The following is a 24,951-nucleotide window of genomic DNA, read 5'->3' on the forward strand; positions in this document are numbered from 1 at the left end:
CTAGAGCATTTTGAAGCTTACCTTCCCAGAAGCAAAGGCTAGAAGCTAAAAAAATAAGATAAAGATGAAATTCCAAATGATATTTTTGTATAATCACCTGACTGCAGACAGCGAGGATTAAAACAAAATGCCGAATAGCACAGCGCTGTCAGCGAAGGAATGAGACTGGCAGCACTGCTGCAGTGACTCACAGCTGCAGAGACTAGAACTGCTTTTGTATCTCTTCAGCCTCTGACTCACAAGCTCCGATTATTCACGGCCAGGGTGATTTTGGAGGTCACCACACCTAGCTGTCTGCTCCATCCCTCCACCACCCCTGCAGCTGAGAGAGAGCAGAAAGAGTTATGTGTTTGCCTGTGGGCTGCTGCAGTTCACATCCGCTGCCACGGGCATGCTGAGGCTGCGTCAGGGCTCAGCTTATTTTAGTGCACGGGCTGTGAATTGTGGTGGCTGCGGGCTGGGAGCTGCGGTGGGAGCGGTAACCTCTTCAGCCACCAGCAACCAGGGAGCACTTAGGCGCAGCCTGGCCACGATGGAAATCTCTCCCACGGCGTCGTGCACATAACTCACCCTGGCATGGCCTGTTTTGCAGGGCAAGCAATGCAGGAGTGAAAGTAATGTGAAGTAGTTTGTCGCTTATTAGTTCAGGTGGCAGTGATGGTTTTTATGGTTTTATTTTCTAGCAAAGACTTTCATCTTTGAAAGCAATTCAAGAAATCATTTTTGTTTCTTGGTGGCTTTTTCCAAGTGCCGTAGACTTAGCTGCTTTAACAATGACTCAGTCTCAACTCGGAAAAGCCATTTAAAGCTACGGAGGAAAAACAGAACCTTTTTGTGCACGTGAAGGCCAATTATTTTAACAGGAGAGCTCCAGTGTAATATTAAAAACAAAATGAGCCACATGACGATTCACTGGAGGAGGGCTCAGAGATTGCCTGAGGTCAGTTATAGTTTTAGGTTTTGAAAAATTTGAAAGTAAATTCTGGAGCTGGAAAAATGTTGACTTACAAAATCCTCCTGATAGAGGAGCAAGAATCCTTTCCTTCTTTAGAGGACGTTTATAGTCTTAAGCACACATGGGAATATAAAGCAACTATAAGTGTTTACTGCTTTTTGTTAAGAGAAGGATACTGAGGAGATGGCACAAGAGTAGCATAGCTATTAAGAGCATGTTTTGAAGCTCCAAGGGTTGCTCCCCTTTTTGTCTATATTTTTAGGACAAGTGTTCATATGCATACCTTTGAGTTCCCAATAGTACAGGATGTACGTTCAGGTCACTGTAGTTTGGAAATGGCAACCTGTACTTTTCTTAAAAGATTACATCCCTCTGCTTTGCCTACTTAAATATTATATGCATTACAGATGTTGGCTCTTTCATTATTTAAGTTGAATACCAAGCAAGAGATAACCAAAGATGCTTGACTCTTAATGTAATACCTTTTGATATTAGTTGTTTCACTATAACTCTATTTATTTCCAAATTCAGTACCTCTAAGACCAACTGCAGCAGCTTGACACAATGATTTCAATCTCCTGTCACACCAAAGTTTAATTCTGCTGAGGTTATAAGGATCTATATCTCCACAGAACCAAAGCAACCTAGTAACTGATTTCACTGAAAGCAATTGTTATGTTGCCCTGTTTCAGGAACAGAATTACAAAACAGTGGGTACAAAAGAGTGTCTGACATGATTGTTGGACATTATTTTATGTAATATACCTTCAGCAGTCCAAATTCACTCAATTCACTGCTGTAAATCCTGATTAATTCCATTATTTTTTGCTGCCTTTTGGCTGATGCAGAATAAAATGAATGTACCATATGCATTATGTATACTAAAAGGTATTGGCCAGGCTCAGCTTGTCCTATGTTTGTTGCAGTGCACTGTGAAGCTAGTGAGTGGAGTCCATGGAGCCCTTGCACAAAGAAAGGAAAAACATGTGGTTTCAAAAGAGGAAATGAAATAAGGGTCAGAGAGATCGTACAACATCCGTCAGCAAGGGGCAATCCTTGCCCAGCTACAAGCGAGAGCAGAAAATGTGTTGTACAAAGAAAGAGATGTCAGAAGGAAGGAAAAGGTACCACATTATCATCATCATAATTTGAGACTGGTATTGTGCTTGTTTAATAATTCACATCTGAATTCCCAGGCCTTGACTGCTGGTTTCACCAAAGTTCCCATTGATGTGGTGTTCTTTGGGCTGGAGAGAGCCGTGCCCTTGCCTGGAGTAAATAAAGTCCTAATGCTGCTGAAAAAATGTGCTTTGTGTGATCTAGAGAGGACAGGGTGGGCTGGATGGGAAGGCACATTCTCTCTAAGTTCTGCTGAAAGAACTGCCAAGATGAGGGGTTGCATGTGGAGCTCAGAGCAAAAAGGTCTGTCATAAAACATGTCATGGTGGGAGTTGCTTGTTGGGTATCAGGCAGTCAAATTTTATGCTTCAACCACAGGATTCCTCCAAACTGGTTCCTATTTCATGCTCCCCTACAGGTATGCCCATAATTCTTGTAGTTACAGTGCTGTGGCCTCTCTCCCACCCTGACCTCTTTATAATAGCTTTGGCTGAACAATGTGGCCTGATCCTGCCATCTACATGTGGCTTGCAGAGTTCCAGCATGGGAGAAAGACCACAGCATTGCTTGGCAGCCAAGGGACACTCCACCTGGTTTTGCCCAGTTATCAGGAATGCCAGCAGAACTGTCCCTCCACATGAGCCAGCGTGTCGGGCTTACTTCCCATCACAGGACCTTGTGGATGCCATCCAACATGTTAAGAATGGGAGATGGTTCAGAAGTGTATGAAACAATAATTTATACAAATTCTACCCAATAGAGATTGTTATTCGATATTCTCCCCTTAATGTACAGGGAAGTTACTTGCTCTGTCTCCAGTGCAGTTACTGTGGTTGACACAGGAGTGCCACGGGAACATTTCCTTTTCACTGTCTCTCCCATTTTCCCCACCCTTCCTGTTTCTCCATCCCTTCTATTTCCCCTAAACCTTTCAAACTCAAAAGCAGGCTTTATTCTGAGGATGAGTGGAAGGGGTGCAGCAGCTGAATGTGTGTGAGCCAGCAAGAAGTAACTCAGTGTCTATTGTTAAATTATCACTAGAATTGCTGCAGATTACTGATAGAAATGTGAAAAGGTTTTGGAGCTCGTAATCCTTTTGAAGGATGGCTTGTTCCCTCAGAATATACCTCATGAGGAAATAAATGTTAGAAGGAAGATGTTATGAAGCAGAAGCTTCAGGTGCCTCTCCCTCACTGAAGAACTGGCTAGATCTACTGATTTATGGGAACCTACGGGGCAGATTTCACCTTCCTGAGGTTGGTTCAGCCTCCCTGTGTCCAGCAGTGCCTTGGAGAGGTAGAGCAGTGTGGCTGCCTCAAGGGAGCAGCCAAGGCAAACTATTTACAGATTCCCTCATGCTTAAGACTCTATCTTCAAAATGTCCATGAAGATTATCACTTTTGCTCATGTACAGCAGCACAGCTTGAAAAACACAGCCCTGTTAGCCCACTGTAACTGGCCAAAAAGTGTATTTTTTTTTCCTACCAGTTACTTTTGCTAGAACTGAAAACATAATTCCGAACTTACTTTAATTTTGAAACTGAAAACTGTTGTTTTTCCTTGAGGTGATAATGTTGTTTTGTGTTTGTTATGGCAATATGGAAACATCTTCAGACTGGACAAAAGATTTCTTTTTGAGAAATATTTGCTCTTCATTTGCTGTTCTTGTGTAGTAAGTACTTTAAAAGAAACTCCTCATGTATTTTACTGTCAATTCTTGTTTTACGGGACCTGAGCCAAGCCATATTTGAAAAATGCTGCATACCACAAGAATTCCTTTAAAATTGTGAATCTTCTTTTTTCCTGCAATATGCATAAAACTCTTTTGTTTTTCTTCCTCTTGAGCAAGTCACAGACTACATCCTAGCCTGTTCTACTCTTGGTAGACAATTCCTATGAAACAAATGCAGCCAGATGTAACATATATTCCAACACTACCTGTACCCTTAGGATTTGCATGTCTATGGCTAGAAGTATTTTTTTTTTTTTTTTTTGCTCTGAAATCCACCATTGTACAATCCTTTGTAACATTAACCACAAATGTCTTACTTTTGCACACCTTCAGAGGGAGATGAATTTATTATTTAAAAAAATAATAATAAAAAATTAATAAAACCAAGGAAATTCACATATAAAACATTAGGTTAAAATAGCTTGAAGAGATAGATTATGGTGACACAAGCCAGGAAACCGAGAATTAAGCTAAAGGTTTTCCTTATGTTCCTACTGAAGTAGGGAAATGAAGCTTTCCAACTTAAATCTCCAGGCAACTTATCTTGCTTACTGCCACTGTCCCATATTACTCCAAGAGAAACTTCTGTTCCCCTTTGAACATGAGAGCGCTGGCACAAGAAGCCAAGCCAGGCTCTGTTCTTATGGCTAGCTGGTCCAGTCAATGAAGGAAAGGCAAGTTAACAACAAAAACTCTTTTGGACAGAGAAGGGAAAGTAAATACTTACTGTTAATTAATTTTGAAAATACTGTTTTGCCTTGTATAACTCCACATTGCCACTTGGGAGTTGGTTTGGAGCCCAGCTTCCACAGCTCTGGCTTGAAGTCTGGCAGCAGAGCTGGCCATTACTGACAGCACTGCTAATGATCTTCCCTCCACGGCAGCAAAGACAGTTAGCTTGGTCAGCCTCTGCCGTTTCCATGTTGAATACATGTCTGTGGCCGAGGGAGTAAGGGCAAAGACCACATGATGATGGGGTATGTCCGTCAGAGATGCCTCAATGACTTTGCTCAAGAAGTTGAGACCAGAGACAGGATGTTAGTCAGTTCAATTGCTGCTATCTCACAGAAGAAAGAACATGTTTCTGGAACAGCTATGCAAAGCAAGATAAAACAAATGAATACAGCTTTTTTTTTTTTTCTTTTTTCTTTTTTTTTTTCCATCTGCTGGTGTGTCCTTAAAGCTGGTGCAATCTGCTACAACTCGTTTTTTCCCCTCACTGGCTATTAAATTAAGTTTTACTGGGAGAAGATGCTAGTTTTTTTTTCCAGAATGAATGCAAACAAATGGGAATAATTAGATTACCAATAGCCTTACTAGACTAAAAGGTTCTTCTTATTCATTTTAGCACTAAATTAGTTGATTCCAATGTGTTTTGACATGGTACTTTGCATGTGTTTCCCATATAGGCTCCTTTTATAATTCAGTCCAATTGAAACCTCACTGCAACTTATTTCATAATTGTCCTTTTTAAAACTCACAATGTACAGTTCTTTTTAGTCCACAAGATTATGATTTCAATTTCCAGTTTTTTATTCCTTTCTCTCCAGCATATTTCCATAATTCAGTGCCCTCAGCACAATGCACTGCTGCTTTTACCTTTCTACACTTAACATCTCCTTCTGCACTGGCAGAAGGCATACATAGATAGTCAACTCTTTCTTGTATCCATGTCCATAAATGGCAAATGTATTTTCAGATACATTAGAAAAGCATAGTTTTCAGAGCAGGAGAAATGTTGCAAATTATCCATCTATATTATTAGTTTGCTTTAATAAATGTCAGGTAAAAATGGGAGGTTAGCTGGGACTGAACAGAAAGTTATGTGGAGAATGTTCTCTTCCATTTGGATGTGGGGTCTTGGTTGAATTACTTGTGCTTGGCCAAACACAAACAATTTGCAGCCCTTTTGGTCTGCAAATGGGGATGAGATTAACTTTTACTGGTCAAAAGACAAATGCCAGAACTGCATCCAGAAGTACGTGGGGAAGGAATTGCATGTTTTCATGCACAAGTAACTCTACCAAGACCCCACATCCAAATGGAAGAGAATATTCAGCTAACCCCCCTACAGAGTAGTCACCTTTACATGCTTTCAGATAACATTTTCTGATCAGTTGGAAGAGACTGAAAACACTCACCAAAAGACTAAGTGGGAAAAACAGGGAAAAAAGGGGGAAAAAGGGAGAATATCTTAGAAAGCTGGGTATTATTCAGGCTAATAGGCTACACTGGTTACACAATTATATTGTTATAAAAAATAAATAACATATTTCAGTTGTTTTCTGCTCATATATTCACTCATTTGTATGTTGGTGGCATTCGTATGTTCAAAGGAGAGAATGAATGCTAACTGTGTCCATTCTGTGCAAAGACAAACCAATGGAAGGTTCTCTTCCTAAATGGCAAAAACTTAAGCATTAGATGTGGAAAAAATAATAATAAATAAATAAAATTAAAAAAAATGCTGAGATGAATGTGGAATGATACATTTCTTTTTCACTGTAGAGTGTAGTAATTGTCACCCCACATGGTCTGAAAGCAGGATGCTGTTATAAAAATAAGTGCTTTGTGCTCTAAGGAGAATATAATTGTTACAGTGTGGTTTCTTTTTTGGTGTGCAGCAAGAATAAGACAGAAAGCAGAGCCTTTGAGATGAGGAGCTGATTTCTAGATGCACACTGCCAGAAATAAGGGAACTAAGGGAACAGGATTTTGTGTTGAGCAGTTTTATTGAAGGAAGCATATGTGTTTGGGAGAACTATTAAAGTTATGTGTAAAAAATGTTTCTATACTCTATTGTGTAAATGTGAATATAAAAATGCAGTTTTGATTTTAATAGCTAAGAAGGCTGATACTCAGGTCATCTCTGTTGTTTCTGTGAAGTAACTCCTCTACCCTTTGTTGGTATGTGTCCACATAATGCTTCAAACATATTAATCAGATTATGTCTGAAAATGTCTTCAGTTGTCTATGGTGTGAGGAAGGAGTCCTATCAGGCACCCATTAGACTTCCAAAACCACCACTCAGCTAAAAATTCCAAGCCATTTATCAAGATTTTACTTTAGTTGAAAACAGTGTAACTTAATACTAACAAGCCTAAAATATTAGGCCATAAACTAATTACATTCACTTAACTTAAACTCCTTGAGTTACCCACCCTAATGTATACACTCTGATGCCATATGGATCCAGGTAAAAATGAATCACTGAAGGCCCTTTAGTATGGGAAGGAAAGGAAAAAGAGGAAAAAGGAACAAGGAAAAAGGAAAAAGGAAAAAAAAAATGCTAATAATCAGATGTTTATGTCTAAGCAAGTTATAGATGGGTCATGTTAAATGTGTGATACTGCACCCAGGGAGGAGGATTCATGGCCCCATTAGATGCATTCGGAGAAGGGCAAAATGATTTGCCCCCTGAAGGTGCCCTTTTTTCCCCTCAGCTAAGTACAGTCTAGGGTGAGTGATGTGGCCTTTTACCTGCTAACTTCTACATATTTTTAATTAAATGACACATTTTCCCCATTTGCAGTGTAATGACTTTGTAACACTGCAAAATCTAACCCAGGGTTCACCCAGGCTGACTCAGTAAGCAAGGCAAGTGTGTGTCAGGGGATCCATGGGTCAGTCAAAGTAAAACAAAAAGTAGAACTGAAAAATACTTGTTTGCAATAGTCATTTCATTAAGTGCTGGCAAAATCAGGGTTAGGCAGTGTTTTGTTGTGTTTGTTGATAAACATCTATTAATGGCTGGACACCTGCTTATTCAAAGGTGAATTCTTGTTTACAGAGCAAGCTATAAGTAGTCTGGTCCTATCCATTCCACACACTAAAGAGAAAAGTCTGTTCCCAGGGCAAGGGAAGCCCAAGGTAGGCTAACAGTTCCCTAGTGTACTATTTTTAATCTTTTTTTTTTTTTTTTTTTCTCATTAAAATAATAATAATTAAAAAAGGCAATTCTAGACATTTTTGATACTTCAAATTTTTATCTAACCATATTTAAGTCATAAGTATTGAGCATTGGGACAGACTGCCTAGGGAGGTTGTGGAGTCTCCTTCTCTGGAGATATTCAAGGCCTGTCTGGACGCCTACCTGGGCAGCCTGCTCTGAGGAACCTGCTTTGGCAGGGGGGTTGGACCTGATGATCTTTCGAGGTCCCTTCCAATCACCCTTCTGTGATTCTGTGATAAGCATAGCTACACGGGGAAAGTAAGATATTCTGATCACAGCTCATCCTGAAAGTCAAATCCACTCCCTTACGTAGAGCTCAGTGACATTTGAAGCAGAAGGACTGGAGCATGTGAGCCACAGAGACAACGCAGTGCACAGTTCTCTAGTCTAACTGTGAGAGATGGGGTGTCCTGTGTGAAGGTCACTCGTGTGGTTATGGTTAATGACCTTACTCCATGGCGGGTCACAGGACTTCTGAAGTTTCAAGATGAACACAAAGCTAATTACTGCATCCCCGTGTTTACATTCTGCATACGCCAATGGGTCATAACTCTGGCCTTTGCAAGCCTGAGTTACTATAATTGAGGAATCTGTCTTGCAAAGAGTTTGGTTGTTTATTTTCTGTTTATTCCTGCCAAGAGGACCTCTCATTTCCTTTCCTCGTAGGGGTTTTGACTCTTTAACTTTAACACATTTCCAGCCTCCAAGAGTAGGGCTGTTGAGACTGGGAATCCATTACCTCCAGCATCAAGGGAAATGACTTTCTGGAAATACTTTGAGCAAGGCAGGATGTGGACAGCATAAGGCTGCCCACCACCACTGGCCAGCACAAATAGGTGCCATCTAGAAAAGAGACCAGGGTGAGAAGGGTTAAGAAGGGAAAAAGAGGATCGGTATGAGTCAGAGAGATTTGTGAATCCAAAATAGCTTATATCCAAGGATGTACTGGCACTAGAATTCAAGGGCTGAAAAGATAGGAAAAAGCTATTTCTAAACTTTAATCACAGCACTTTCCAAATTTAATCATGGTTAAGCACTTCTGAAAGTCATGTTAGGTAACTAGCTGCAAACTGGGACCTTAAAATCTGAGCTAATTAATAGAAATACTGCATTTTGCTTCAGGTACGTTTACTTTGTGCTAGTGTGAACATTAAATTCTCATCGTACCTCCCAGTTCTGACAGACACATATACACTGTGCAAGCAGGTAATACAAACATGCTGTGTGCCTCTGCACATACATTACTATGCACCGTGGCAGTCCTGTCAAATCTGAGAAAGGAGTGGGTGGTCAACTGTTCCTGTAAGGAAAGTAAATCAGAAAAAATAAAATAAAAAAAAAAAATCTGACTGCATTCTTCTATTAAAGTGTGGATGACACGAGGTCTTCTCTCCTCAGATCACCAAACCAAATAAGGGATAGAAGTCAGCTCTTTGTCTCTTTCTGATCTTCCCTTCTGGAGACTCTTTGTGCTCCAGAAGTGGCTGGCAGGCTATCTTTTAGAAGTCTGAGCTCTGTAGAAAAAACAGGAGGTCACCAAGTCCTCTCCCTCCACCCTTCCAAAGTGCCCATCAGGTATCCATTCAGCACCAAACTTCCCCCACCTTTCTGTCCTGAATAGAAATGTTTGAGATCAAGAGGAGTAGCTACAGTTTTAGAAGGTGAAATCTGCAGCTATGTCTACGCTGCCAAAGAAAAGCAGGCAAAGGTGTATTCCCTGACCACAAGGTCAAGGAGCATCTTTTGATCTGCATCCAGACTAGTTGGGGCTATTCTGCAGATTTGTCTGGGGAAAGAGAGACAAAAGAGAGAGAGCTGCTGCAGACCAGAGTCCCACACCAGTGCAGACGCAAAGAGGCCTGCCTGCTCTTTGCCCTTCTTCCTTTGCTCATCATACTTTACTAATCCATGGCACCTTCACCTTTGGTAGCATCATATCACTGTGCTTCAGGGAGGTGAAAATAGGAAACTTTGGCTACTGTGGGTGCGAAGGTGCAGGGGGGAAATCTCTTGTGAAAGAGCAGAATACCATTCTCTCTTTCCCTACATCACTTCCTTGGTCTGCCTGCATATCCTCCTTTATCCATCTTTCCCTTCACTTCTCAAGGCTGATACATCCAAAGTCCTCACCCTAACTTCTAGCAATTCAAGGAGCTCTTCCTGAGGGATGTTTTTTTATCAGAGCTGAAATCGTCCTCTTCAAGGCTGCGTGCCATGGTAAAATACCTTGACAACTTCTTTCTCTTGACTCTGCAGAAGACCACAGCAAGCTTTTTACTTGTCTTAGGGCAATATTACCACAAAATAAAGATGTAGGAAAGCGGCTACTGACAGCAAGTCTCACCCAGCCCTTGTCATCTGGAGATCTAAACCCCTCACCATTTTGGCTTGTATGACCTGGAAAGAAGAACATATGCAAGAAAGAAGTTTGCTGGTACATCTATCGAATTTAGTCTGAGAATGCAAAACATTTGGGGTATGCAAGCTACAGAGTAAATCAGGCAGTGGGTGTTTCAAGCCTGATGGTGACACTCACAGCACTGTTTAATCAGCTAAATCCTGGGCTGTGGAACACTTCCATGTATAGCAATGCTGTTATAACATTGCAAATTGTGGAAAGCAATAGCACTCATTCAGTATTGTATTAGCTGCCTAATTCTTTTAAAGGGCCTGATCCAAGGCCCACTGAAATCCCATTGACTTCAGAATACTTTGGACCTAGCTGTAAAGAAGAGATTTTCAACATTCCTTTGTAACAAAGTGAAAACAAGTACTTTTTGGCTGCAGTTTCTCCTCATCTTTCTAGATATTTGTCTGTTCTTCCCCACCCAGGCAGCTCTGTTTGCTTTTCCCCAGCCAGGTCTCTGCATCTCCAGTCTCCTTGTCTCTCTCAACACACTTTCCCTGCCAGCTCTGACACCTGTTGTAGCCTTTGGTCTGCTTAAGCTGCCACCTCCCAGCTCTCTTCCAGCCTCATAGCTCTGAAAAAGAAAACACTCACTGCCATAATTTTAAATTATAAAGTTCCAAAGGAGCTTCAGGTTATTCCCAATGAGATAATATCCAGCGTTATTATCAGAGACCATAAAGATCAGGCAAGAGGTTGTGGGAATCTCCACCATGGAAGATTTTTAAGGAGGTTAGACAAACATCCATCAGAGACAGTCTGAGTATAGTAGTCCAGCCACAGAGTCCAGTAAGGGACTAGATAATGCTTTGACAGGCTTCTCTACATTTCTGAAATTACCACAAATTGTCCATGAAATTTCTTCACGCCTATTGCCTTCTGTAAGGCTTCCACAGAGAGACAGCACATTGTACATTTACAGAGCAAAAGTTCAAGTGCCTCTGTTCATTGACATCAAAATAAAGCCTCCTGCTGCCTCTACCAAGTTCAGATTTTCTTTTGGGTCTGAAACAGGGAACTGAAACCAACTTTCCTTCCATTTTGTTTGGTGTATGCATCCTGCATTGCTAGTATATCTGCCATGTTCCCCTTTGCATTTACCTGCTTTGAATCATTATGATAGAAAGAGAAAACTTCAGTTGGCATATCACATTAATTCACCAGAGATGGAAGCTAGCCCCACTTTGTCAATGAAGCTATGTATATTTTAAAAGCAAGTGAGGGTATGGCCCATGAGAAGAATATTGTTGCACGTTTAGGCTTGAGAAAAAGAGAAAAAGAGAAGAAAGAGAGAAGGAGAGAGAGAAAGAGAGAAAGAGAAAGTGAGAAAGCAGAGAGAGAGAGAGAGAGAGAGAAAGAAAGAAAGAAAGAAAGAAAGAAAGAAAGAAAGAAAGAAAGAAAGAAAGAAAGAAAGAAAGAAAGAGAAAAAAAAAAGAAAGGAAGGAAGGAAGAAAGAAAGGAAGAAAGAAAGGAAGAAAGAAAGGAAGAAAGAAAAAGAAAGGGACGAGGTAATGTTAAGAACTGATGCAAACAATATTTTTCACTAATTTCTGTTGAAGTAATTTTGCAGTGGCAAGAAAATAAAGAGAAGAAAGAAGATCATTTGTCACAACAGTTCTGTGGCCATGTCTTTAATGCAAAATTCAGAAAAAGCATTTCCAAAATTTTCTATTTTTAGTTCCTTGAAACAAGAAATGATAGTAAAAGAATTGACCAGTGGTCCACAAGTGAATCATAAACAGGCAAGAATTTAATGATTAACTGGGGGGATTTTTCTACTGTTTTTTGGCTTATAAGCAAAATGACCTAGTAATGAAATTTATTGATTTTAACCTAATCCTCCCCAATATCTATGGCAAACAGTAGCCCCAGCATAAAGATTTACAGCTATGGTTATGTCTCTGCTTTGTTCTTAAGCGTGTATTTACTTCTGCCCATTTGCTTTCTGAAATTCTCTCTCTCATTTGTCATCTGAAGAACTCCGTTTAAAAGGAAAACAGGCTTCAGACATGAAACACAGCTACATTCCTGAAACATGAGATGAACAACCTTTAATTCACGCAACCTTTCATTTACAGTAATGTTTAATGGATGGCCCAGTCTAGTTATGGACAATGCCTCTCCCTGTCATTAGCCTACAGAAAGGTTTAAAACACTTAAGCATTTAAAGAAGCTCTGTTTCAGACCCTGTACTCTCTCCTTCCCTCCCTCCCCCACTCCCCATCACCCTTTCCAACTTCCCTTGTTCTAAGTGCATAATCTAAACGCTGTATGTACTCTGCAAATTGCACTTATTGTTGGCTTCAGGCTCGGAAGGACCCTTCTGAACACTTTTTATACAAACCCTAACAAGGTCACAGTTGGAAAAATCTCAGCTGGTGGACTTGGATCTCATGAGCTAGTCACCATTTATAATTAATATTAATGAATGGCAGACGACAGATGTTTATTGCTTAAGTAGAAATGTGCATTGCTAAACCAGAAGGATTCAGTTTAAATCCAGAGGAACTGACTTTATTTCTTGTACAGATGTGGGTGGTGGGAGAGAATGCCAGTAGGAGATCTAGCCCGTGCTACCTTTAAGCACAAGCAAGAAAACGATACTCTAAAGGAGGCTCCTGAGCTCTCTGTGTGATTGAAGCATGATGTTCAGTCCTTTAAAACATTAACTGAAGTAAGGAGGAGCCTTTCCATCCATTTCAATGGCTTTGATTTATACCAGTAGTGGTTTTCATCTGTAGCTCCAAAAACACTAACTAAAATTAAGGAAGAGTTATCTGCATTTTACAGTTGTGGAACATGAGAGAATCATATAAAGACTGTACTATAAAGAAAAAAGAGTCTATCACCAAGATGAAGGATCACATTTCCATCCACAGTCTACTTTAAGGTGTTGGAGTTTGTTGGTGTTACATGGATGCTGTAATGTATCTTTATACGGATATCTTACAGGGATACATCTGACTGTGTATGTACGCTCCAAGTATTTACTGTTAGTTTTTTGTTTGTTTGTTTTGGTTTTTGGTTTTGTTTTTTGTTGTTTTTTGTCCCTGAGATTTCTACACTTCTGTATGACAGTCTCTGAAGTGTTTCAGACTATGTCATACCAGAACCTTGAAAAATATTATTGGTTTTAGTGGCTATGGGGTTGGTCTCAGGTGTTATAGAAGTGCTTAAGGAGTTCCTATCAAAGACTGGCAGCAGTCAGGTTTGTAGAAACAGTGGGTAGTTTTGTTTGTGACTAATTTAAATATTATTGGAGCAGGTGGGAAAGTGATTAGTTAGTTGGTTTTAAAGAGAGGCATGAGATTTTCTTCAGTATAGTTGATTGGTGTACAGGTTCTAGTTCAGATGGAGGAAGGAGGTGGCTGGAAAGAGAATGCTGGTCCCCACAGTCCCAGTTTTCAGGGTCTAGAAAAGGTCCTGACTTCTTGCCATGTGTCCTACTAGAGAAAATATCACTCACTCTGTTTTTACATCTGGTTCCCTAGAACCTTTCAGCAGCCCTACAGTTTGGCGCCTGTAACTGGCCCTATAGTACAGGCAGCGCACATCCCACAGGCATGCTTAGAAGTGTAAGGCCCAGGCTTATTACCATTTTACCAGCACTGCTGTAGCTCTCTTCAGGCACCCCCCGAGCACCAAGCAGAAAAACACATGCCTGCAGCAAGTTCTGCTGGGCTGCCATTATAGACTGCTGGTAGGAACGGTGTCAGAGGGGACAGCACAGATCTCCTGGTGGGGTGGCTAGGGGGCTACAGGCTTTGTTTAGTGCTGCCTGGTGCCCCATGTCATGAAAGGCTGCTTTCTCATCTCGGTGGGAGCTGCATCTCATCTAGCCTGTGGGCCATCTAACCTCATTCATACCGGATCTAAATGGCGTGGTGGTCAGTTTATAAAGTACACCAAATAAAGTGGACTCCAGTGATGCATCACCACATGCAATACTCATTCTTCACATTCCACTTCAAGCTACTCATAAAGCCAGCTGCTAACTTCAGTGTGCAAAGCCTGTGTTACTACAAACAGCTCTAGACTCACAGTTCATTCCCAGAGGGATTAAAAATGAATAAACTTATCACATTCTTGGGAAAAAAAAAAAAAAAAAAAAAAAAAAAAAAGGCCTGTATAAAATTTACATGGACAATTTCTATCTGTGATTCATTTCAAATTGAAGACTTATGGGCAACGTTAAAATATTTGCATTCATTTTTTTATGCATGTCCTCCATGACCCCTTCTTAGAAATCTTTGTTTTTAGTATTTTATAGGTTTGAATTTTCCAAAGGAATGGAAAATACCAAATTGTCAAAGTCATCACATTTCCCAGAAATATGCTGATTTCAAGGAAGTCCCAGTGGAAAGCAGGCAGGTTTTGAAACAGCTTTGCCTTTGTGTTAGGTTTCTGTCTAGCGTTCTGCCAGTTTGTCTGTTGGGAGGGCCCTTGGCAGCCGACCTGGCAGGCTGACAAGGACTCAAGAGCCTGAAAACCTGAGATCCCTTTGAGAACATCTTGGTCACCTGAGCTCCTTGAGCTTCATAGGGCTAAACTCCGAATCCCTTTGGCACAAAAAAATTCCTGAGCCTTTTTCAGAGGCAGCCCAGGACTCTTGGTGTTCCCAATCCCCTTCTCCCCAAGCTGCTCTCTGCCTGCTGAGCTGCCAGGTATCTTCTGGGTAGGTGAGAAAATGTAGAGTGGTCAAAGTTAAATGTTTCATGACTATTGTTGAAAGGGGACCTTTGCTGTCACTGATCTGTGTGAAATTTAGAAATCTGACCTGTCATTTTAAGGATGAAAATGTATTTGGAAATATTGGCACTTGCTTGAGAGGGGAAGATCGGTGCTTCAGCCAACTGAAATAGTACACAGATATTGGAGGCACTTAACAGAAAGAAACAGTCATTTTTCAACACCTTGCTTGTGAAAAATCTCCTTGAAAGCAAATTCTCCCTTCACTTACACCAGAAAACAACCTTGGTGACCTTGGCGTGTTTGAGCAGGTAGAACAGAGGGCAGAATCGGGCCTCTGGCAAATTGAAGTAATAACACCCTGGCTCTGGGCTGATGATTTTGCTGAGTGGATCCATCAGAGGCTGCCTCCTGCACCTATATCAGCCTCTGTGGACTGGCTGATCAATCAGCCAGGCTGGCCAGGATTATCTGCGAAATGTGCGGGGGCGCCCATCCACCTGTCAGCACAGGCATCACCACAGGTGGGAAAGCAAACAAACGGAGCTCAGAGGAGACGGGACAAGTGAACCGTGCAGAGCAAGGCCAGCGTGGCATCCTGTTGACTCCCCATCTTCCTTCATCTTCCTGGGGTATCGGGAAACTTAAAGAGATGTAAGGAAAGGGCTCCAGGTGGAACGCATGGCTGTGCCTATCCTGGCAAAGGAAACAGTGCCAGATCCCCAGGTTCCCTGGCACTGGTGCTGGATGGCATGGCCAGGCCACATCCATGCTGTGGGCCACTCAGCACTCAGAGCCATTTGGCATGCCAAAGACAGCTTTTTCTCTGCTTCCAGAACTGAGTGGCCTGGTTCAGAGGGCCACATGGGAACTATCCCTAGCCTGGGCTGTCTCTCAGGCACGCCAGGGAAATGTTGGAGACTGACCCATGCCAGGGACCTCTTCAACCACTCAACAGTACAGGTGGCAGAAGCAGTCCTCCTGACGGCTGTGTTTAAGCACTAGTAGACATGGCTAGGAGTACAGCTAGGCTAGAAATACTTCTGAGCTCCCAGTGATGTATCAAGGTGGGATTTTCCCCTCCTTGGCTTCCCCTCTGACAGCTCAGCAGTGCTCCAGGCAATGAGCACCAGCCTGGCCAGCCCTGGCCCTCCCCACTGGGAGCAGAGCCGCAGAATTACACAGTGTTCAAGACTGGACAGGACCTCTGGAGGTCTTCTGAACCACCTCCCTTCTTTGGGGCTTCTCACCTTGCACTCTTGTGCTTTACATGAGCTTCAGAGCAGCAGGGTTATATCTATACAAATATGTATTGCACGCACACTTTTCTGTTCGCATGCACACGCACAGTGCTAGCCACAAATGAAGGTCCCATTATGTGGCTGGAACTGATGACCTGGTCCAAGTGTTATAGTCAGCATCAGCAAATCCACTTTAGGATCGATCATCAATGTAGCCCAGTACAAAGTCATGTTCATTTAGGGAAAAAGGCATTCTGCATTGCCTGTGCAGGGATGCATCCAAACATTTGAATTGTATGAATATCTTACGAATTGTCAGGTTACATCAATGCAATATCATCATAAGTAAAGCCAAGGAAAAAGGCTTCTCTTGTTTATCCCTCTCTTCTAAAAACTCTGAGTAGAAATCTGAGTACTAAAGAAACAAGTTTCTTCGGGTGTTTTCTCTCTCCTTTTTACTATTGTACTAGAAAGAGTTCAAATGTCTGCTGAGGCACAAGCATCTGTCTCTTATCATGTATAACTTTTCTTGATTATTTCTAGAGAGGCAGACTAAACATGAGTCTCTGACATAATGCAGCATCACATTTTTATTTCTGGTTTGCCCAAAAGCCTGCACCATCTGAACTAAGTCTCTAAAAAGGACTATATTTATCACCTCAATCTGGGCTAGTGGGAGGACTTGGATTACTGGTGCCTAAAAGGAAAATCAACTATTATAGATTTCTGCCAATATCCTGAAACTTTAACAGGGTAAGGTTTTTTGGTACCAATCACTACTATTTCCAATATTTCTGTTGTCATCTGATTGCATTAGTCTTAAACGAGAATGATATGGTGGTTTTGGACGGTCATCTACCTTTTTACAGGTTTTAGGAAAGCTGTAAAAATCAAATCCCATCCGGAAATCACTGTTAAAAATCTCAGTGCAAGCTCAGCATAAAGGTCAGAGGGAGAACACCACTTTCCTAAATACCAGCATGTTGTATGTCACTTCCCATCTTAAACAATGTGGAGCGGTTTTCTGCTCTGCTAAATAGCCATGAGTTTCCTGTCTTTGGAAGCACTGTTGAGATTTTATAAGCTGTGGGATCTTATAAGATGCAAACTGTTATGTAATTATAAAATTGCTGTTGTTAGCACATTAGTGCTGATTAAAACAAGGCTGCTAAGAAACTTCCTCAGTCCCAACAGGCAAGTGCAAAGGAAATGGATGCCTACAGGCTCTGTTCTGAACAGACAGCAATAAATGCCTCCACAAACAGCAAACAGAACTCATCAGAGAAATCCTCCTCTTCTGTCTCTCTTTGACTGGAGGATATTCTTGTATTTTCAGGCGCTGGCAACGTCTTTTCTATGGCACAAGAAAGAGAGCTCCAGCCCATTCCTACTGCAGAGTTCAGTTCAGACCAGGGACTTTCCATAAGCATTGCTTATGACCTCATGAGTGTAGCAGTGCCATTTCTCAAGCAGGCCATGGAAGAAATGATCCCTTCTTACTTCCTATATGCCTAAATGGGATGCAGCTTGCTCTTGCTCTTTATCTGTTACAGCAGCAACTTCTGACATCTCCTGCCTCAGCATCGTTAATCTGCTCGGCCTCCTTCCTTTCCCCTCTGCCTGCTTTATGCAAATGGATTCTGTGCAGGCCTGATCTATTCCTGTATTTAGACACAGTGTTCTCATTCCCCATCATGTGGCTGCCTCAGCATTGTCCTTTCCTTGCAAGGACAGGTTAGCGCACATAACATTAGCAAGTATATTTTTCAAGTGAATGCAATTTAGTAGTCCAGAGGCAAATTAAATTTTCAGAGGCAAATGTAGTTCAAGGACCCTAAACCTCATGGAAACACTACTGTGGGTCTCAGGCTCCAACATCCCCTCCAGTCTGCATCTAGAAAATTATTTCCATTTTCTAGAGGAGACAGGCAAGTACATTAGTCACCAAGTCCCCTAATGCAGCTGCTCAACCGTATGTCTGCATCATTTGAGGTACCTTGAGGTATCCAAGTACAGTGGATATAAACATACAGGTACCTTAAGATCTGTACCCATCTGGACTGGTACACGGAGGCCAGGTCAGCTGTCCTCATGCATCCTAACAGCAGGAGAACCTATGTCTGGGTTAAGTAATTGCTCCTTAAATGCCTTTGGACCGTAGCTCCTTTAAATTTTTTATCACTTGCTTCAGCAGTTGGTTCATCTTCAAGAGGAATAAAAGCAAGGAGAGGAAATGCACTGAGCCATGTAGAACCTAGGTGATTCTGAAATTGGTAACCCTTGCCATTTTGGTCACCTGCAGACGTGGTGATTATGAAATAGGGCCACCATACTAGGAAAGAAATGATCGCTGATAAGAAAGCTATGCTGTTTAAACTTCAGAAGCTTTACCAGATGAATCAGCCACTAATGGCTTGTGAATGAAAGGACAATGTCCTCTGCATCACTGGGCAGTTGCAGCTTTGGAGGCTTGTTATCTTGGCAAGTAGTATGAGTACATGCTACAGCTCGTGTTCCAGAAAAAAAAAAGTGTCACTTTTCATGGAAATGAGAGTGAGCTGTCCATTTGCATAACACAACATGACTGGATTACGGACAGAGCTGTAGTAAGTGATTTTAAAGCCTGGGGCATGCTCCTCTTACTGGTATCCTCACTTTGCACAGCTTCTTCCAGGTTATCATGCTGTTGTCCATGCAGTGCGGTGAGGAAGGGGTGACATCCCTAACTAGACTGAAAATGTCTCTGAAAAAGATGCAGATAGGTGGGAAGGAGCAGGGACATGGAGTAGTAGCAATTGGCCCCCAGAGTGTGTACCCTTGCCCTGTGGGGTCGTGAGGGGCTGCAGCGCGGGTGCTAACCGTGCTCCAGCAGCAGGGAAAGCACTGAGGGGTCAGCTGAGGCTGTGAGGAGTGTGAAAGAACACTGTGGCACGTTACAGCTGTGGCTTGTGGTCTCTTATTATAGCCCTTCAGCTGAAAGCAGTGTAGTGGGGAGGATTTTGTGGTCCGTGGTGACATGCACAGTCGAAGTGCCAGGACCCTTCCTGATAGGGGCCTATTACGTAGGTGCCTGCAATCCCTCCAGATGCAGCTCTGGGACTCCTCTTGTCCCTTCTTCTCTCCCAGGGTAAATTTATTCACAGAAGCAATCTCTCTAAAAGAAATACAATTATCCCCAGTGCCTGACGCCAGACTCTCACCCCTCTCTCACCCCATAGGACCTACCCTGTGACAAGCCCCCACCAAAGCAAAGCCTTCTTGCACCATCAGATCTAATGCCTTCTTACGGTGGTTTGGGATTTCAGTGCCCACAGAAGGGAGAAGTGAACAAATATGATATATACGATATAAATATAATATATATTCCCCCTGTATATTATATGCATATAATATATATTCTCCCTGTACTCATCTCTGGTGAGGCCGCACCTCAAGTACTGTGTCCAGTTTTGGGCCCCTCGCTACAAGAAGGACATGGAGGTGCTTGAGTGGGTCCAGAGAAGGGCGACGAAGCTGGTGAGGGGTCTGGAGAACAAGTCCTACGAGGAGCAGCTGAGGGAGCTGGGCTTGTTCAGCCTGGAGAAGAGGAGGCTCAGGGGCGACCTTATTGCTCTCTACAGATACCTTAAAGGAGGCTGTAGTGAGGTGGGGGTTGGTCTGTTCTCCCACGTGCCTGGTGACAGGACGAGGGGGAATGGGCTAAAGTTGCACTAGGGGAGTTTTAGGTTGGATTTTAGGAAGAACTTCTTTACCGAAAGGGTTGTTAGACATTGGAACAGGCTGCCCAGGGAAGTGGTGGAGTCACCATCCCTGGAAGTCTTCAAAAGACGTTTAGATGTAGAGCTTAGGGATATGGTTTAGTGGGGACTGTTAGTGTTAGGTCAGAGGTTGGACTCGATGATCTTGAGGTCTCTTCCAACCTAGAAATTCTGTGATTCTGTGATATGAACAAATATGTGTCTTAACTGTAGCCCAATGTAACAGGGTGAGACTAAGGGACAATGCCTAAAGATGACAAAATCTGGAACCTGTAGTGGTTATTCCACTTCAGCTATGATTTTTTCTAGGATGTACTGAAGTCCCAAGTTCTCCCAAACTGTGACCAACCTTTGCTCCTTTTAGTCGACAAGATGTGCTTATAGATTTAGTGGAAACCCCACATCTGATGAAGTAATGCAAAGATGTCACTGAAATGGTCTGGTTTGCATATTTAAAGATGTATTCCAGCACAGATTACATAAATGCAGATGTGGGGATTTCTGAGACCGTGGGCTATAAATTAGGTTAACAAGAACTCAGCACCTTTAAGCTGCTTTGACATGTAATTATATTGTTCTCTGAATTAATTTCACCATCTGCATTCAATTTGAACTACTGCACTTCTCAACATTACGGCATGTCTGTAGATTTACTTCAATATGCAAAGCTGTAGCATTAGAAGCAGCAAAGCATCTCCGATCTACAAAGAAAGACAGCACAGTGCCTGTAGACTAATTCCTCCAGCACAGATGGCCGTCCAAAGTTTCGGTTTTGGAATAAAAGCTGTTTTAATGACGAATTAACTGCTTCACACAACACGAACCCACGAGGAAAAGACTCACTCGGAAACATCTGGTGATCTCTTATTGAAAAAGATTTATCCCCCTATTTTTTCCTTTATTTTTTTTTTCTTTTTTTTTTCATTTTTCTGTTTCAGAAGGGCTCGCTGACCCGCCAGGAGGGGCAGCTCACCTCTCCCCGGGTCCCCGCAGTCCCCGGGACGCGGCGATGTCCCCGCACCAAGCGGGAGCGATCGCGGCGCGGCACCGGGGCGCCCCCGCGCGGCCGCAGCGCGGTGTCCCCGCGCCCCCCGACCGCCCCTTCCAGGGACCGGGGGCTCCGGCCCGGCCCCTGCCCTCCTCGCCTTGTCGTCCTCCGTGTAGAGGAGCTCGGGGGCAGACGTGCGGCTGGAGCGGCCCGTGCTGTTCCTGTGCTTCTCACCCGGCCCAGCGCCCGCTTTTAGGAAGAGTTTTCACTGCTTCTCTGCCGTAGAAAAAAAAAATATTCGGGAACAAATCTCAGGGAAGAGGATATAGGTATGCTCTCGGAGGAGAGCAGGGAGGGGGATAAATGCAGGGATTTGCCTCTGGCTATATCATGATGCCAGCAGATATCATGGCAAGATGTCATTGCTGGGAGACTTTTCCCTCGGGTGCATGCTGAACCAAGGGTTGGGTGGGATAAAATGGAGTAGCATCACTCCAACATAACACCTCCCACTTTTTGAGACAGTGGTGAAAGGAGGTGAACAACCAGCCTGGACAAAGATGACCCTTCAGTGTTCTACCACATTACCCGAACAGCACAGGAGTAGAAGGCAGACCCTTCACAAACTTCATCAATATGGACATATTGGCATTAACCCACACATAAAACCACACAGAGGACTTCACATTAGTCATCCTCAGAGCAGAGGAAAAGTAGACTGAGTTCTTAGTACTTACCAGAAATCAGTTTTGCTCATCCTATGTAGGCTGAGCAACAGAAAAAAGCATGCCTAGGTGGGTCTAGCTAGATGTCAGGTCTCCCTCAAAACTTGCAGACGTACAGTCGTGTGCATTCTTTATAAATTCACACGCAGATTTAAAAAAATAATAAAATACATCTTGATCCTTGACAAAAAGGGAAACCATTAAGCATTTTTCCAACGTGCTTAAGGAATTGTGGCTAGGACGTCACAGCTGAAGGATTTTGGCCAATCACCAAGTGAACAATATCAAACACTGAATGCCTGGACAGTTTCCATTCAAGTAACATTTCATCTTGGGCCAACTGTATTTACAAACCACTGGAATGAAATTCCATACTGTCATTTATCCATTAGTCAGAGACAGCGTTATGGCGGAGTAAGACGTGTGCTCACTGCCGCATGGAGCTCTCCCAGCGGTGGCTAGCTTACACCGAGCCTCGCATGCCCATCCTGCAGGTCTGCCCTGCTCACCCCTGGGTATCATAGGTGGCACTGCCAAATCCAGAGAGGGACTATGCAGGTGTGTGTGTGTGTGTGTATTGGGGTCATATCTGACTAGTTACTGAAAGTTTGAGGAGCCATTTTACATTTAAAGCTTTACTGTGTGTTTCAACAGCAACAGATGAAAAAATCAGATGTTTGTCCCTGCTTGACTCAACAGCTGCATCTAAACTTTCCCTTGGTCTCTGATCTCAGAGTTGGTCAGGAATGAAGAACCTGTAAAATATCCCATTCTATGCTACACGATAAGAAGAGGGTGCGGTGTATCCTCACATCTCAGTCTTACTTCTTGCTGTTTGCTTTTTCCTCCCCTCCTTTGAACCTCTCTCCCTTTATCTGACGTACACGACCTTGGATGGTAGAGTACCTCTACTCTGTCTGACCTTGGATGGTCATCTGTTCTAAGAGCAAGCCACTGCCCTGAGCCTACTCCCCTACTACAGCCTACTCCTGCAGAGCTCATTGAGCTGTCAAAAAATCCCAGCTCTGGTTTTGGAAGGGGCATAGTGTGAGTATTCAGCATCCTCAACCACAAGAGCTACTGTCAAATTTGTTTAACTCTCCTAGCATTGGTGTAGGAAAGCCTGAGTTATCTCTGCTGATATTTCAAAGCAAAAAGTATTTGTGCTGCAATTAAGTGAGATAGATTATTTACAGTATTATTGAAATTTATGCTGTTTATAAAGTTAGACCAGTCAATAGTTAGCACAACCTGGCTTAGGCCATAGAAGTCCTCAAACCTGCTGTGTTTTGGTGGAGTACCTGGAGCTGTGCCCTTGGCTGTGAGAGACAGGAATATATTTATACCAGCTCTAAAACACTGAGACTCTCCAGGGAACTTCCACCTCTTTGCTTAGAGTCAGATGGGAGGTGTGAGGCCAGCTGCTGAATTTAGTGGTTTGATGAAGCGTTGGACACTTGCAGGCACTAGTACTGGTGTCCAGCTTCCAACGGGAGGTGCTAATCCCAGGTTTTACGGGCAAGGGAGTCAGAAATTGCAGCAGCCTGAGCAAATCTTCTAACGTGTCATAATTTTTATTTCAGGGAAAAAAAATAGGGAGGAGAAAAGAAAAAAGTCCAACAAAGACGAAAGTAAAGAGACAAGACAGGAAAGCAAAGGGCGAGTAGCCCGAAGACAGAACCGAGAACAGAGGGAAAACAACAACAAAACGCAGCCGAAGAAACGAAAAGCCCCCAATAAAGAAGAGACCCTGGCACCCGTCGACACTGCACATTAACAGCCTTCCATGATTGTTTAAGTCTTATGATGCTGCTATCTCTACCAGACCGCCCTGACAGGTGCTCCAACCATTCAGGCTGCAAATGGACAATGCTACCAGTTATTATTAAACTCTAAACAACATTCCAAATACTTCCTATATTCTCCAAGCAACCATAGTTTATTAAAGAGATTGAGATGAGCCAAGAAATAAAATCTAAAAATGGGATACTTTAAAACTGTTATATTATATGCTTCCATGCATCTGTAAAAGGCAAATAAGAATTTTTGTATATATTAATAATAGGGTATAAAATATAGCAATATAATAATGAATGACATTCAGATGAACAATGTTCTTTTTCTTTGTAAAATATTTTTCAAGTTATTGTTTAAGTATGAGGCAAAAGATATGTCTAAGTCAAAGATGCAAATCGTATCCCTTCATATATTGTACATAAATATTATGAGAAGGAGGAAAACATTTCTGAAGAGCCAGTAGGAACCCAAGGTTTTATAACCTCTGGTGGAGCAGAGTGGGTTTGCCTGTGGTTCCCTGGTCCGCGCTCCAGATGTGGGTGAGAAACACCAGGGGAAAGCCTGCAGGGCTTCAAAAACTGAGGGAAAAGAAGCAGAAACATCTGCAGCTTTGAAGACTGAATCCCTGAGGTAGAAAGTGACGGTGCTGAGCTTGAATATTGAGCTTGAGCTCTTATCTATGGGACAACACAATGTTTTCTGGTCTAAACAGTGGTACCATGTGTGCTGTTTTATGCTTTTTATACCTATGTGTAACTTAAGTCTACATTTCAAATCTTCTGGTGAATGACAAATCGTATTTGTAGGAGACAATGTTGAGTTAATAAAAAAACAGAGAAATAGACCACGTAACCCTCTTTGTTTTTCACAGTGATGCTGTCTCCTTTTCTGCTGGAGGGAGTGGGGGGAAGAATTTAGTAGCTTCACAGGGAGAAAAGGACACAACTTCAGCCACGATGTGCATCTAGTGAAAGGGTATCCACAATCATAACTCTACTGATAAAAAGAATTGGTAAACTTTTGTCCAATTTTACTTAAATTCTTGTCCTAGTTCTTCTCTCTCACAAAGTAGAGGTGAAAATTTCCATTGCTCAGGGAACAAGCAAAACCTCTGAATATCATTCTAGTTATTTCAGTGGCTAGAGTGACCCTCAAGAGAAGCACAGGCTATACTATATGCTGCCTCTCTGCTCAGAAATGGGTTTATTTTTGCAGAAAAACACTGAGGAGCCAACTCATCACATTTGCTTTGTTGCCACACTCCTCCCAAGGGTAGATTCCATAAGGGTAGCAGGCTGCTTAGTGTGGTGTGTGGTCTAGAAAACGCGGCAGGCAAGCCTTCCTCGCCAGTTCCTGTCCCTACTCATTAGCTCTTTCTCACAACGATTTTGCCTAGACAGTCTGTCTTGGACATTGAAAACGACCCTACCCAACACTGACTTTTCAGTGACTTCTGGAGGAAGATACTAATCATCCAACCAGCGATGCAGGATAGTTTCCTACATTTTGCTTTGTAAGAACTTTGTCTCTTAATGATATGTGTATAGATGTAGTACTCTAATAACACGGGTGTTTAAGGCTCCCACAG

The 24,951-nt window shown here is 42.5% G+C and overlaps 1 protein-coding gene across 1 annotated transcript in view; it reads left to right on the forward strand.

Moving 5' to 3' along the window:
• The window catches only part of RSPO3 (R-spondin 3), a 62,032-nt gene extending 37,825 nt beyond the window's left edge, over positions 1-24,207 (forward strand). The window contains exons 4-5 of the mRNA XM_084514735.1: positions 1,882-2,079; positions 23,150-24,207. Coding sequence (XP_084370861.1) covers positions 1,882-2,079; positions 23,150-23,343 — 392 coding nt within the window. The 3' untranslated portion in view covers positions 23,344-24,207. The remainder of the gene's footprint in view (positions 1-1,881; positions 2,080-23,149) is intronic.
• Positions 24,208-24,951: the final 744 nt, after the last annotated feature.

The sequence above is a fragment of the Aythya ferina genome (genome assembly GCF_964211825.1).
Source record: "Aythya ferina genome assembly, chromosome: 3".
NCBI lineage: Eukaryota > Metazoa > Chordata > Aves > Anseriformes > Anatidae > Aythya > Aythya ferina.